General features: G+C 41.4%; 1 protein-coding gene across 4 annotated transcripts in view; it reads left to right on the top strand.

Annotated features, from left to right (window-relative positions):
• The window catches only part of LOC138102685 (ras GTPase-activating protein 1-like), a 150,716-nt gene that overhangs the window by 36,465 nt on the left and 97,868 nt on the right, over positions 1-16,383 (top strand). For all 4 annotated transcript variants that reach the window (XR_011147476.1, XM_069000401.1, XM_069000403.1 and 1 more), the window contains exons 7-8: positions 1,858-1,910; positions 2,769-2,919. Coding sequence is in view for 3 of the 4 variants with exons in the window: in XM_069000401.1 (XP_068856502.1) it covers positions 1,858-1,910; positions 2,769-2,919 (204 nt within the window). In the remaining variant the exon portion in view is untranslated. The remainder of the gene's footprint in view (positions 1-1,857; positions 1,911-2,768; positions 2,920-16,383) is intronic.

Below are 16,383 nucleotides of genomic sequence, written 5' to 3'. Positions count from 1 at the left end.
TCAATAAAGATATTAAACAGGACTGGCCCCAACACTGAGCCTTGGGTAACACTACTAGTGACCAGATACAAACTGGCTGTAGCACCATTCACTATCACTCTCTGGGCCTGGCCATCCAGCCAGTTTTTTACCCATCAAAGAGTGCACCTGTCCAAGCCATGGGCTTCAGCTTCTCCAGGAGAATGCTGTGAGAGACAGTATCAAAGGCTTTGCTGAAGTCCAGGTAGACAACATCCACAGCCTTTCCCTCATCCACTAGGCAGGTCACCTGGTCAGAAAAGCAGATCACATTGGTCAAGCAGGACCTGCCTTTCCTAAACCCATGTTGGCTAGGCCCGATCACCTGTTTTTTCTGCATGTGCTCTGTGATGGCACTCAAGATGATCTGTTGGTCAGGCTGACAGGCCTGTAGTTCCCTGGATCCTCTTGTAGATGGTCATCACATTGGCCAACCTCCAGTCATCTGGGACCTCTATGGTTCACCAGGACTGATGATAAATAATGGAGGGCAGCTTAGGAAGCTCTTCCACCAGCTCCCTCAGTACCCTCAGGTGAATCCCATCAGGCCCCATAGACTTGTGAGTATCTAAGTGGCTCAGCAGGTCACTAACTGCTTCCTTCTGGATTGCAGGGGATCTATTCTGCTCCCTGTCCCTGTCTACCAGCTCAGGGGGCTGAGTACCCTGAGGATAACTGGTCTTTGTTAAGGACTGAGGCAAAGAAGGTATTAAGTACCTCAGCCTTTTCCTCATCCTTGAGGGCAATGTGTCCATCCCATCCTCCCCCCTCCATCCGATAAAGGATGGAGATTTTCCTTGGCCCTCCTTTTGTTGTTAATGCTGTTAATGTTGTTAATACTTTTTATTTTCTTTTATGACAGTAGCCAGATTGAATTCAAACTGGGCTTTTGCCTTTCTAATTCCCTCTCTGCATGACCTAACAACATCCTTGTGCTTTTCCTGAGTTGCCTGCCCCTTCTTCCAAAGGTCATAAACTCACTTTTATTTCCCCTGAATTCCTGTGAAAGCTCCCTGTTCAACCAGGCCAGTTTTCTTCCCCGACAGGTTGTCTTTAGGCACACAGGGACAGCCTGCTCCTGCACCTTTACCATTTCCATCTTAAAGTATGTCTAGCCTTCCTGGACCCCTTTGTTACTAAGGACACACTTAAACATGCGTGCATGTGCATATAGACTCTGCAATGAAAGGCCTTATTTATAGATTTCCTTTAAAAGACAGGATGCGCTCTTAAGATGTAGCATGTGGCATGTCACATGTAAACCGAATAGCTATGCAACATCAAACTGTTTCCTATAATCATAGGTATCAGGTTAAGACTAGATAGATTGCTGTATTTTTTAGGATGATGCTCTGACGAAGGATTCTGGGAGATGCAAGGTGTGAAACTAAAGCGATTCTTATTCAGTAGTTAATAAAGCTGGAGTTTATTTCCTCAGCTTCTAGCAAAATTCAATTTTAGTTATTCTGTATAGTATTTAACTTTCATTAATGTCCTGGGGCTTTGTATTTCATGCTTCAAATAAATTGCTATCTGCGACTGGCTTCAAATATGCCTGTCATTATCTAGCATTTAAACAATGCCTTTAAGCACACTTGGATTTGAACATCTACTTTGCATTGGACACCTGTACTCAAATAAGTTTATATAGATGTAGATATTTATTTTTCATTCTGTTGGTAGAAAAGCAGAATTGCTGAATAACATAAGAGTTGCTTATATAATCTATATTTACTAGATTTTTTAAACAAAGATGAATTCATAGATGTCTGAGCCTTAGATGTCACAACTCCTAAAAAAGAGAGCTGATAGTCTTGCTTTCTAATTTTTCTCTTTAAGATGGTTCCATGGGAAGATCTCCAAACAAGAAGCTTACAATTTACTGATGACAGGTACTTTTATTTCAGATGGAAATACAGTGGTAGGGGAATGAGACAAATTAATCCTTTGAGACTGCAGGAAAACCGGGGTTTTTTTCTGTATGAACATATGAGCATCAGATTTGTGGTTGCTACTACATTGGAAAAAACCTCATGGCTGAGCATTGAGGGGTTTTTTTATGTTCTCAAGTAAAGTTAGTTTCAGAATTCTGATTGAAACAGATAATTAAAAAAAATTGTAATATACATAAATATATCTTGGGCTTCATTAAAATGCTGAGGAGAAAATGCTGTTCACAGAATCACAGAATATTCTGGGTTGGCAGGGACCCACAAGGATCATTGAGTCCAACTCCTGGCCCTGCACAGAACCATCCCCCAAGAATCACCGTGTGCCTGAGAGTGTTGTCCAAACACTTCTTGAACTCTGGAAGGCTTGGTGCTGTTATATACTTATGGGAGAATGTATTAAACTTTAGTCTCCTCATAGAGGAAATAATTTTTAAAATGAAAACATCAAGATTTCAGACTCATACTGTCAAATAACATACCTTCAATATGAGAACAAAATTCTTTAGGTTTTTTGAAAATATTGTCAAAACTCATATGCACACCATATGCTCTTGTAAAGAGGTGACAAAAGTTTGGGATAAGTTGTCACCTACAGCCAAATAATTTGACATTAACTTTGGCAGTTTAGTACTATTTCATCCTATTTGGGGGAAGAATGGGGATCACTGTTGGAACTTAGATCAGACTTTCTCCTTTAAATATGCAATTCTTGCTAATTTGTACAGAAAGAGCTTTGATAAGGGCTCATAAGTGACACTAAGTAACAGTTAATAATGCTGTATTATTATATCTTTTCAGTTGGTCAGGTGTGCAGTTTTCTTGTGAGGCCTTCAGATAATACACCTGGTGATTACTCACTTTATTTTCGGACCAGTGAAAATATTCAGCGTTTTAAAATATGTCCAACATCAAGCAATCAGTTTATGATGGGAGGCAGATATTATAATAGGTAAGTTTTAATAGTTGTGTGTATTTTACACTTCTGTAAAGAACTTGTATAACATATTGCTGATAACTTACTAATATGATCATAAAGTTTCAGTGTTTCTTAAGGATATACTATGAGTTTTAACTAACTTGCTTAGTAGTTAGTTGTAAATAAGTACATTCTGAAAGCCTTCAAAAGCTTAGGTATAACTTTTTTCTTTTGAAGTATTTTTCTCCTGTAAATTATTTTCTTTACCCTATAAATTGGATTATGACGTAATTAGGAGAATGTTGTGTTGTCTTGGAAACTACTATTTATAATAGGGAGTTCTGTGTATGAAAGGGGAAAATTAAAATGTTAGTTTTATTGGCGACATTCAGTAGGGATTTTAAGGTATACTGCCGGTTTGGCCAAATTTAGAAATATATCCTCTGAGAGAAGGCAGGTCACCACCCCTCCCCCACCAGGTTCAGGGAAAATAAATTTTCCTCAAAGGAAAGTGAAAGAGCTAAAAACTATTTATTTAACAAACACATGAGAAAAGGAAAATAATGCTAAATAATAAAATCTCTCGCTGTGGAGAAAAAAACGGGGAAAGTGTTAGAGTCCTCCTTTTGGTTTCCTCGGAGCTGGGGCTTGGCCCAGGGCCAGGCCTTCTGTGCTCGATGGAAAGTCCTCCCAATGTGTTCTGATATTGAAGCAGTCCAGTAGAAAAGGGAGAAAATCTGAAATTCCAGGGAAGGAAAAAAATTCAACTCTCAGTCTCTCTCCGGAGAAAAAGAAGCTGAACCACTGGCCAAAAACTGACCCGGGAGCAGCAAGCCAGGTGCTTCCTCCCTCCCCTGCTGCAGCTGGAAAAAGAAGTTGCTATCTCTGTGTGACCTTGAACAAGCTGCAAACTGCTTTGAAAAAGTTTTGCTCAGTTTTTCCTTCCCCCTCTCAGGCTCAGTTTAGAGGCATAGAAAGGCACAAAGTTAATTTCTGGGCATAGGGCAGCGATATGGGATACACATCATAAAGTCACCCCAAGACAGGTATAAACAATAGAAATGGGTATTGACAACAAAGGGGAAAATTACCTTCATTGTTGAAAAGCCATTAAATCAATCACCTTAAAATATCTGAATATTTTGGTCAGAAGTGCAGATAGTGAAAACTCACCTTTCTCTCTTAATTGAGGCCATTGCCTGTCACATGATCAGAAATTTTCTGGGCTTGTTCACCTAGAACCAGGGCATTCTTCATCCCAATAGAGAATTTCTCTCAATTCCAGCTTGGCTTCTGAGTGGGTAGAGATCCAGCAGCTGGTGTGTCTGAGAAAATGTTGAGGTCTCCTAACTAAGAAGTTCACTGGACTTCTTCATATGGTTTCAAATGGACAGTGGTTTGAGACTAAGCAATTGGAACCTTATTAACCTATATATATCCCACACACAGACTGTTTGAGTACCTTCTATATTTATCAGTCTGGCCTCCAGACATCCTCATTGAAAATCAAACTAGCTTCAGTGTCAGCCTTTGAAGGTAAATCCTCTTTTGCCCATTCTCTTGTTACATGGCATATTAGGAGAATGATATACTTCAAACACCCTAGGTGATCTCAAACTAATTAGCAAATTAGTGGAAGTCTTATTAGTCTCAAATGGCTTTGCAGTATTAGATGGTATAGCTCCAGAAACTTACTGCAATAAGTTATTACTTCCCTCTGCTGGATTCACTAGAGAAGATTCTTTCCTTGACATTGGATGGAAAAGAAGATGAAAAGATTAAGCACCGCTAAGTTATGATAATATGCTTTTAGAGGGCTTTTTGAATATTTTGGTACCTAGGTTGCAAAGATCTTCCTCAGTGAAAGAGAACTACTTGGCTTTGAAAGACTTCTAGTTTTAGTTGAATGTTTTGGAGAATTACTAATATACTCTTAGGCTCAAATTCTGTCCAATTCATATTTACTGAAAGTTGATAGACTTCTTGGAAGTTCAAACATGCATGATAATGATGCAAAATGGAGGTGGTAACTGGCCCAAATTATTTTCCATAAGATCTACTGCAGAGGGCTGAGGGAAGTATCTTTTCAGCTTTTACCGGCTAGTGCTTGTAGTTCAATGCCTTAGAAAGCCTCGAGCAACCTAGAGAGGTAGCACGGGCAATCTAGCATTTTAGTAGCTCTAAAATCAGTAACTGTATCAGCTGCAAAGCAAATACCACCAGCAGAAGCAAAGAGGGAGAAATATAGCTCTTGACTCGCCTAATTTCCTGTAGTTAGAAGCTTTCAAAAAGAAACAGATGACAAGAGATGTTCGCAGAAAGAGTTGCAAAGCAGAGAGGCGAGGCCTCCCTTGATCTTCTCTTTTATTCAGAGAAAGGCAAAGGGGAGGACTGGGGGCGGACCCGGGGTGACCGACCAATCAGACACTGCTAAAGAGTTTGAGTTGCATTTTGTTTTGCCTGCGCATGGAACAAAGGAGTTCAGAGCACATGGCAGAGGCAAGTGTCTTGGGGAGGGGAAGCTCAGAACAGGCAGCAACAGAGGGCAATAAACGAGAAGCAGAAAAAAAAGGAATAGCTTTCTGTGGGCTTCTTAATTCTTGTACTGGTTTATTTGTTATGGACCCTGGAAGAAGGAAGTCTTTAAATATGTGAAGACGAAGGTGGATTGTTGTATGAAACAGAAGTGGATGAAAAGCATCAAATGACATTAAATTCAGGACAGAAATATAGGAAGTATGAGTTTATGCAAGATAATGAAATTACTTATGAGCATTTCTTGGGGCAGAGAGAACATCTGTTTATTCTTTATCTAAAAATGTAGAGTTCATCTTCAAGGTGAAAAACTAGAGGTTGAAGATGTGCTGCTTCTTTAAATGCATGTGTTAAACAATTTTCATTGATCTTTTTAATAAGCTATTTCTTTAAATGCTCTGAAGGTATCTGCTTTAAATCTGATACTAGTATTAGACTGGAACTTTAAAAAATCATCCTTGGTAGTAGTGTTGTTTCTCTTGAATATTCTTCTCTTGCTGCTTTAGTGATTTTAAGTGGGATTAAGAAATGGATAAAATAAAGCCCATCTTCTCTTTGCAGAGTATTGATTACAATTATAGTCACATAAATTATAGAAGAAAGTTTTCCATACAAAAGTAACAGCCTGAAGAATTGTACTAGTTTGAAAACAAACCAGTGGGAGGCACCAAGTCAGAATAACAATTTAATAGGGGAATTAAGAATAAAAGAAAAAAAGGCAGAAAACACTGGTTTAAACTGACAGAGTCAGGCTACAACCTGACACCCTGTTAGTCAGGGTGGCGGTAGCAGTCTGATAAAATGGTGGGTGCAGTTCTCCTGAAGTGGTGATCCTGTAGAAAAGGGTCTGCTCTTCCTCAGAAGGTCCAGTGGTGGCTATGTAGCTCCTGTCCTCTGGAAATCCATTGGAAAGGGATGTCTGTGGTGTTCAGAATCTCAGATTATATCTAGGATGGAATGCTTGGTTCCTCCTTCTGGGTGGAGCATCTCACAATGGGATGATGAGTCATGAGGCAAGGCATTGATGGGCTCATTAACAGAAGATAGTCCAGAGGGAGGAGGCAATGAAACACTGCCCCACCTGGTTTCAACAGCTCATGAGGATGCAACCCAGGACAAGAATAGTTAAGAAACCAACTCAAAAGTTGACTGCTGTTTTATTTTCCAGGTAATGTAAATATCCAGACATGGGACTGGAAGGTCTGAAACCAATATAAGCAATGCTATGTATCAGACTATATTCCAAAAGCCAGCCAATGTTATTTTGGATGATCATGGCAAAAAATTCCTGGGTACATCTTGGGCATCTAGTGTTCTGTGAGGCATAGGAAGACTACTTTTTCTGCTAACCTTCTCCATTTGCATGTTTACCCACTATTCTGCATATAAATTGCTCAAAACTTCTATTGATGAGTATAACTAACAGATAATATTTACACTTATATGGAGATTTGCTTTCATTATTTCTTATATCATCTGTACAAAACAGACAATCTGTAGTCTTTTAGTTGTCTATTTGAAGGTCCTAATATATAGGAAATGTGAAATACATATTGAGAGAATTATTTTGCCTAGATATTGAAATAGTATTTTTCCATGGACTTCAGTAAAGCATGTAACTTTTGTGATCTTTATGTTTATTCCATGGACAAGATAGGTGACTACTGGGGTACTCATCACCAATGAGGCCACACCTTGGATACTGTGTTCAGTTCTGGGCCCCTCACTACAAGACATACATTGAGGTGCTGGAGCATGTCCAGAGAAGGGCAATGAAGCTGTAGAGGGGTCTGGAGCACAAGTCTTATGAGGAGTGGCTGAGGGAATGGAGGTTTAGCCCGAAGAAAAGGAGGATCGGGGAGACCTTATTGCTCTCTACAACTCCTTGAAAGGAGATTTTAGCAAGGTGGGTGTTGGTCTCTTCTCCCAAGTAACAAGCAATAGGGAAAGAGGAAATTGCCTCAAGTTGTGCCAGGGGAGGTTTGGATTGGATATTAGGAAAATTTTCTTCACCAAAAGGGTTGTCAAGCATTGGAAAAAGCTGTCCAGGGCAATGGTGGAGTCACCATCCCTGGAGGGATTTAAAAGCTGTGTAGATGTGGTACTTAAGGACATGGTTTAGTGGTGGACTTGGCAGTGCTGGGTTAGTGGTTGGACTTGATTATCTTAGAAGTCTTTTCCAACCTGAATGATTCTATGAATATCTACTTTTTCATGTAAAAATTGGCAAAGTCAGTTGGGGGGGACAAGGGGCATGATGGTGGGACAGGAGGGGATGTGATTTTACTAACTGCATATCATGAAATCTCAAACAGAAAATATATGCTTACTAGCCTGTGGCCACACCATCCTGAACATACTCTGTTTCATTTCATTTTGGAAGCTAAGCAGCTTTGGGCCCAGTTAGTACTGAATGGGAGACTGCTTGAGAATACTGAGTCCAGGTGTTGTAGGCTTCTAGAAAAGGGCCATGAAGATGATGGATTAGAGTATCTGTCATTTGAGGACAAGTGGAGAGAGCTGGGACTGTTCAGCTTTGAGAAGAGAAGGTGGTGGTGGGGAATCTTATCACTCTGTATAAATATCTGATAGGGAGGGAGCAAAGAAGAGAGAGAGAAACTCTTTGTAGTGGTGGCCAGTGTGATGGTGATCAAATACTGTAAGAGACTGCCCAAAGAGCTTGTAGAGTCTCCATCCTTAAAGATACTCAAAATATGGCTGAACAAGGTTCTAAGCAATCTGTTATACCTTCTTTGAGATGGGGACTTGAACTAGGTGATCTTGGAGGTTCCTTGCAACCTCAACTATTCTGTGAATAGCTTCCATGTTTTACAGATGGGTTTCTTTTGTTTGTTTTTGTTTATGATGTGGTTTTGTTATGCAAGGGTGTGGGATTTTTTAGTTTTGTTTTTTGTTTTGGGGTGGGTTTTGGGGTTTGGGTTTTTTTGGGTGAGTGGGGTTTGTTGGATTTTTTTCTTTGTTTGTTCCAATTGGAAGGGACCTACAACGATTATCTAGTCCTGGACTGACCAAAAGTTAAAGCATATTACTAAGGGCATTGTCCACAGACAGGCATGGAACATCAACCACCTCTCTGGGAAAAGTCTGTTCCACTGTTTGACCACACTCTGGGTAAAGAAATGCTTCCTAGTGTCAAGTCGGAACCTTCCCTGGCACAACTTTGAACCATTCCCACATGTCCTCTCACTGGATCCCAGGGAGAAGAGATCAGCACCTCCCTCTCCACTTCTCCTCCTCAGGAAGCTGTAGAGAGCAATGAGGTCACCCCTCAGCCTCCTTGCCTCCAAACAAACCCAGAGTCTTCAGCCACCCCTTATAGGACATTCATTCCAGCCCTTTCACCAGCTTGGTTGCCCTTCTCTAGATGCATTCAAGGACCTTCACATCCTTCTTAAATTGTGGGGCCCAGAACTGCATGCAATGCTCAAGGTGAGGATGCTCCAATGGTAAATACAGAGGGATAGTCACCTCTTTTACCTGGCTGGTTATGCTGTGTTTGATGCACCCCAGGATGTGGTTTGCCCTCTTGGCTGCCAGGGCTCCAATTGAGCCTGCTGTCAACCAGCACCCCCATATCCCTTTCTGCAGGGCTGCTCTCCAGACAGAGTTTACACACTAGTTGAGCTTTGGCCTTCTATGTCTTCTCCCTTCATATGCAAACAAGGGCTCTGTAATCTTTTGGTAAAGCTTGACCTCAATTCCAGAGATCATACAATTTTTTCCCTCTGAGTTTGACAAGGAGTTCCCTGTTCAGCCAAGCTGGTCTTCTGCCCCACTTGCTTGACTTGTGACACACTGGAGTTCCCTGCTCTTGTGCTTCTAGAAGGTGGTTCTTAAAGACTGACCAGTACTCATGGATCCCTAAGCCCTCAAAAGCAGATTCCCAGGGGGCACTGCTAAGTAGCTCCCTGAATAAAGTTTTCTCTCTTGAAATCCAGGGTAGCAACTCTGCTGTCCTTTTTTCTCATTACACTGAAAAGTTTAAACTCAACCATTTCAAGATCACTTGTGGCCATGACAGCCACCTACCATCATATCTCCCATGAGTCCTTCTCTATTTGCAAACAATAAGTCTAGGACAGCATCTTTCCTAGTTGGCTCACTGAGTACCTGTGACAAGAAGTTATCTACAAACTTTAGGAATTTCCTAGAGTTAATTGTCACAGCAATGATATTCCCAGTTGATGTCAGGGAAGTAGAAAACTCCCATAAGGACAAGGGCTACTGATCCAGAGATTTCTCTCAATTGCCTATAGAATAACTCATCAGTGCTATCATCCTGGCTGGGAGATCAATAGTAGACACCTACTCTGACAGCTGCTTTGTTTTCCATCCCCCAAATCATCACCCAGAGTCTCTCAGCCACATTATTGTTAACTGTAAGGACTGTACAGTCACATCTCTCCCTTACATACAATGCAACTCCTCCACCTTGCCTGCCCTGCCTATCCCTCCTGAACAGCTTGTAGCCCATCGTCCCAGCACTCCAACTGTGGGAATCATTCCACCAAGTCTCACGAATACCTATGATGATATCACTCTGGGAACCGACCAACACTTCCAGTTCATCCTATTTGTTTCTCATACTGCATGTGTTGGTGCACAAGCATTTTAGATGTGCTCCTAAGCCCTCAGTGCTCCCTGGAACAGCATAAATGTTCCCATTAGTATTGCCACCCTCAGGTGATGCTGTGACAACCCTTGTCTTACCTTCAGCTCTCCTGTTGGTATCCCCTTCCTACACTGATTCTAGTTTAAAGCCCTCCCAATCAGTCCTGTGAGTTTATGAACAAGGGAGCATTTCCCCTGTCAGGACAGATGGATCATGTCAGGTCCCAGCATACCTTGTGTCTCAGACTTTTCCATGGGTATAAAAAGCAATGTTCTGGTAGAGGCACCAGTCCTGGAGTCAGATATTGATGTCTTGAGTTCACCTGTTTCTTCTAAAGCCTCTCCCCTTTACTGGGAAGATTGAGGAAAATGCTACCTGTGCTTGCTTTTGGAGTATAGGCAGAAATGTAGTATTGCTTATATAGGTTGTGAACTTCCAGTCCCATGTCTGGATATGCAAACTACCTGGGAAGTAAAACGATATTTGAATGTAAGGTAGCACTTATTAATATTTCACTTCTGTTTTTAGAAGGTGGAGTAGGATAGGCATACCTATCCTACCACATATCTCATGCCACTTTGTCCTCTCATTCTGTTTTCTTTCTGAAATCTCACCTTCCTAAGAGAGAGTTTTCCAAAAACTTGAAAAATTTAGAAGGGAGGCAGCAGCATAAGGTGGTGTATCTGTTGATTCCATGTCAAAGTAGAACATAAGAAATATTGATCCAACAGTTATACATTGAACAAACTTTCAAATTATCTTTAATTTGAGAGATGAGACAGTTTTCAGACTAGATGAGGATTTGAGTTGTTGGAAGCCTTTATTATCTTAATTGATAGATTAATCTGTGTTTTGATAGGCTCAATGATATGGACTTAACATGTTAATTCTTTTTCCTTATAATTTAATGATGTAGTATTCTGTTTTCTGGATTCTTCACTATTTGAAATGTCAGTGATTCCAAAATTGGCCAGATAGAAACTTTGTAACAGTTTTGAGTATTAGAAAGTAGGCATTCTTTATTGCAGCATGCTGGTCACTCGGAGGATCGTTCCTCTAATCGAGCGCGCTGAGCGTTGGGTAAACAGAGTTTTTATCATACGCACTGATTACATATTCATTAGCTATCCCCACTTCCTTGACTTTATTTTACATAGTCACACCCCTTATCAGAAGTCCTTATATGGTTCTTTGAGGTCTGTCTTCAGAGTCCAGTGTCCTTTTTTAGGTGGCTGTTCCTCAAGCCCTGCTTTTGAGTAAGTGCAATATTGTTGTTTTGCATAACTTCTGCTTTGTCAGCCTTGCAGAGCTGAGCTGGCATCCTGCTTGCATTTTCCATGACTTTTGTTTGCATAAGTTACACCTTTTATCTATTTTTCCAAAACTGTTCTGTTCTACTGTCCTTATCAGTAAAATGCTGTTCTGTTCCACTGTCCTTATCAAGTCCCTCCTTTTCCTGAGACTAAACTCCTTATGGGAACTAGTGTCTAATATCTATATTTCATTTTATAGCGTAAAGCATTACAACAGCTATAACACTGAATCACGATACAAGCTAAAACACATAGAGCAATTATTATGGTGACAATTATAAACCAAGTCCAGCTGGGTAACCATGAAGTAAGTTTGGTCCAGATTTCTTCAAATCCCCAGGAGGTGTTGTCTTGAGCTGTAAGTTGTAAAATTTGGGTTTGTTTCCAGATTTCCTGGACATCTGTAGGCACTCTACCACTTTGATAGCAAAACAATACTTAAACATCTTGTTTTTCTCAGACAACTGTTCAGTTACCTGAGGGGCTTTGGCCCTTTTAATTCTGGAATAATGTATCCATGATTTTACTCTATCCAGTTTCAATGCAGTAAAAGTTGTCAGTGGTACTTGGAAAGGTCCCTTCCACTTTGGCTGGAGCAGAGCAGTTCCCCAGTCTTACAAGTAGACCTAATCTCCTGGTTGGAACTCATATGCTGGTGTGTCCAATCCCATCAGTCTGGAGATTACCACTGCTCGCTGCAAATCCTGTAAAATTTTACTAAGAGAAATGAGGCAATTATTCAAATTGACCCCTTCTTTTATGTGTGTGTTTCCTGGAATGTGTGGTACTTGGTAGGGTTGATCATATAGCAGCTCATAGGGGCTTATTTTGCTGGTGCCCTGTGGTTGAATTCTAATTCAGAGTAGAGCAAGATGTAAGGCTGGGACCCATGTCAAGGAGGCTTCCTGACATATTTTACCCAATTGAAATTTGATTATATAATTAATTAGCTCTATTTTGCCACTAGCTTGGGGCCTATAAGGAGTATGAAGATCCCAAGCTATTCCCAAGGCTTTCCTAACCTGTTGTACCACTTCTGCAATAAAGTGGGAACCTCTGTCTGATGACATTCCCAAAGGTACCCCAAATCTAGGTATTATTTGATTCAACAGTATTTTAATCACTTCCCTAGCCTGGTTGGTGCGACAAGGGAAGGCTTTTGGCCACCCAGAAAAGGTATCCACCAGAACTAGGAGGTATTTAGATCCCTCTTTTCTGGGGAATTCAGTAAAATCAATCTGCCAATATTCACCTGGAACATTTCCTGATTTTATGGCTCCTAGTACTGTTGTAACTGCTGGACTCTGTCTAGCAGGCTGCTGCGGCCTGAAAGCTCAGCGAGGATTTCCTAGGGCCATGCGATTAATCGCATCCCGGAGTCCATTTTGGACAGCTCTGCGATCTGGCTCCGGCAGCTAGCAGCGTTACAACGCAGTGGATGGTAAAGAAGGCAGAGAAGGGTCTCTCATGAGGATTTGAAATGGCTTTAATCACATCTTGTCCCTGCGATGTTCAGAGGTGGAGAGACCATGGGGTCTGAGTGCGGGGTGGTTTTGTCAGGGGCCCAGGGGCGGTCCCTGGGCGGGGTTGGGGTACAGAACAAATAGGGAGAAACCAAGGGAGTGGCCAAGGCTAGGGAGGGAACAAGGGGAACATCACAGAATCACGGGGTTAACAGGCCACCACAGCACCACTTTGTTAGCTGTGTTAGGGTTGTTTCTTTTAAAAGTTATATATTTTTGGATTCTTGATTGTACCATCAGAGCTATTTTAGACCCAATTACAGATTTTTGCAAATGTTTCAAAAGTTGTTCAGTACTCCAATGAGTGGCTTTTTGTTTGCGATCCACTATTTCACATAAGATTGGTTGAGGGACTACTATTTCCCCGGTTGGGGTAACTGCCCAGCCTCACAGATCAAATTTTGCTTCTAAGGATTCAATTACTTGACAGTCCCTAGCACTATACTCTGGTTTTTCTACTGGGAGAGGTATCTCTGGCAGGGATATTAAGGATAGGACTTTTTTTTCTAACGTGCATTTTTTTGCAGCCTCTTTGGCAGCCTTATCAGGTAAACGATTCTGCAATTCTGGTTTGGTCTTACCTGCTTGGTGTGCTCTGCAATGTATGATGGCAACTTCTGTTGGTTTCTGGATACTTTTGAGTAAATCCAAGATTTGTTTTCCATTTTTGATTGACGTGCCTTGAGATGTCAAAAGGCCTCTTTCTTTCCAGATGGCCCTGTGTGCATGTACTACTCCAAAGGCATATTTTGAATCAGTCCAAATGTTAACTCATTTTCCTTTACTCAATTCCAAAGCTCGAGTGAGTGCAATTAGTTCTGCTATCTGGGCTGAAACAGTGGAGGGGAGCGTCCCTGATTCGATTACCTCATGGTGTGTAGTCACTGCATATCCAGATAGTAGTTTTCCATTCCGGACAAAGCTGCTCCCATCGGTAAACAATTCCCAATCAGATCTTTCCAAGGGTCTGTCTCCTAAGCCAGGTCTGCTGGAATACACTTCTTCTATAGTCTGTAAGCAAACATGCTTGGGGGTTCCTTCTACTTGTTGGGCAGATAAGAACATAGCAGGGTTAACAATAGAAGTTGTTTTGAGTGTCACATCATCTTGCTCCAGCAAGACTACCTGGTATTTTAACATCTGGCTAGGAGATTGCCAGTGGCCCCCTTTTTGCTCAAGTACTGACTGCACCATATGTGGTACATAAATGACAATGCTTTGTCCCAATGTTAGTTTTCAAGCTTCCTGGATCAAGAGAACAGTAGCTGCTACTGCCCTCAAACAACTAGGCCAGCCTTGGCTGACATTATCTAGTTGCTTTGAAAAGTAAGCCACCACCCTTCTCTGGTCCCCGAGGAACTGCGACAGCACTCCCAGTGCTATGTTTTGTCTTTCATAGGTAAATAGTTCAAATGGGTGCATGGGGTCTGGGAGCCCCAAAGCAGGGGCCTGTATAAGGGCTCACTTGATTTGTAGAAAGGCAGCCCGTGAATCATCAGTCCAGACTATAAAGTCCTTCTGAGCTGTGTTATGAATGGAGAGGAGAGAGCTTGGACAAGTCCCTGCCTCTGCCCAGGCCTCTGGCAGTAGACAGTAGCTTTATTGAGGCAGCCAGCACCCCAAAACCGCTCTTGCTCGCAAGTTCTTAATAATGGCCCATTAGGTCTATTAAAAAATGAATTATGTATTTAATAGACACAAATTTAACAGACATAAGACTTTAACAGATTACTTACTACACAGGATAAACAAAAGAACTAGTAGATAAACAATATAGCGCGAGAGTGAGGTACCTATGTTACAGGTAGCGAAGAAATTGTATAGATTAGGATTCGATGTATCTTACCATACAATTTCTGATGGGGCACGCATAGGATCCTTTGCTCTCAATTTCCAGAAAAGTAACCATGAAGATGCTTCCAAGCTTCGGGGAGGAGCCCTACACATTTCCAGGGAGTGTGTAGGAGACTTCTGCCTCCGTGAAAATTTGTGTAGCATTTATAGTTGTGAAGTAGTGTCTTTTCAGTCAAGGATTCCTGGATTCTCTCTCTACATCTCACTCTCAAAGCGAGGGATGTTCATTGTCAGCTGGAGGTTTCACCTCCTTGATGCCAGAGATAACTCACTGCTGGACATCTGTACGGCCTGCGTTATCTCACCCATTCATTGGGGGGGGGGGGGGGGTGTGTGGAATTTCCGGAGCTATCCACCAGCTGACGGACAGAGTAGATAAGCTTTCTGTGGTAGGGGGGGGATGTCCTGCCACAAGCTGTCTTCAAGAGCTCATACAGTGGCTTTACTAACAACCCATAATTGCTGATCCACAGGCAACACCATCCAACCATCCCTAGAAATACACACAACTCTCTTACGGTCTGTGGCTATGGGAGTTGGCAAATTGCTTCTTTTCCTTCCTGTCCCAGCCTCCTTGGAAAATTTCAAACCCCAAGTAGATTACTGTGGTCTGGACTATTTGTGCTTTGTCTTTGGATACTCTTTATCCACTTAGTCCCAGAAAATTGAACAATGCCACAGTCTGATCCCAACATTGCTGTTTAGTTTCAATGGCTATCAGAATGTCATCTGCATACTGTAACAAGACTCCAAGAGGGTTCTGATTTTTCCATTCCTCCAGTTCTTTTGCCAATTGATTTCTGAATATGGTAGGGCTATTTTTAAACCCCTGTGGTAGAGCCATCCAAGTCAGTTGGGTTCTTCTCCCTGTGTTTGGATTTTCCCATTCAAAAGCAAAAAGCTCTTGACTTTCAGTACTCAGAGATAGAGAAAAAGGCATCTTTCAAATTTAATACCATAAACCATTTTAATTTTTCACTCAAGGCTGTTAGCAAGGTATAAGATTTGCTACTACTGGGTGTAGATCTTCTACTATCTTATTTATGGCACTAAGGTCCTGTACCAGCTGGTAATTCCTTTCCATTTGCCTTCTTAAATGGCAAAATAGGGGTATTAAATATGGATTCACATTTCTTCAATAGGCCATATTTTATAAATGTTTTCCACAAGGGGTAATAACCCCTTACAACTTTCTATTTTCAAAGGGTATTGCTTTTACCTTACTGGTCCTGCTCCAGGTTTCAATTTAATTCTTACAGGATCTACTCTTTTGGATTGCCTGGGCACCTCTCCATGCCCGGGTACCTCTCCAGCCCAGACTATTGGAATCACTGCATCCTCAAGTGATACTGGCAGATGGATCGCATCCGATTTTGAAGACCGTAGTGCAAAAATAGAGGCTTCCACATAATTGGGTTCTTGAATAATAACCTGTATTTTGCCATTTTAAAGTTTGATTTCAGCATTTAATTTTTTCAATAAATCTCTCCCAAGGAGGGGCTTTGGCGAATTGGGTAGATACAAAAACTGGTGAGTCATCCATTGCTTTTCTATTTTGAAATCAATGGGTTTGAAAAATGGCCCAGTTTCACGATTCCCTGTTGCACCAAGGATTGTTATAGAATCATTACTCAAGTTT

This window comes from Aphelocoma coerulescens, assembly GCF_041296385.1.
Source record: "Aphelocoma coerulescens isolate FSJ_1873_10779 chromosome W unlocalized genomic scaffold, UR_Acoe_1.0 ChrW_unloc_scaf_1, whole genome shotgun sequence".
NCBI classification, from domain to species: Eukaryota; Metazoa; Chordata; class Aves; order Passeriformes; family Corvidae; genus Aphelocoma; species Aphelocoma coerulescens.
This window is presented reverse-complemented; position numbering and strand designations above follow the sequence as displayed.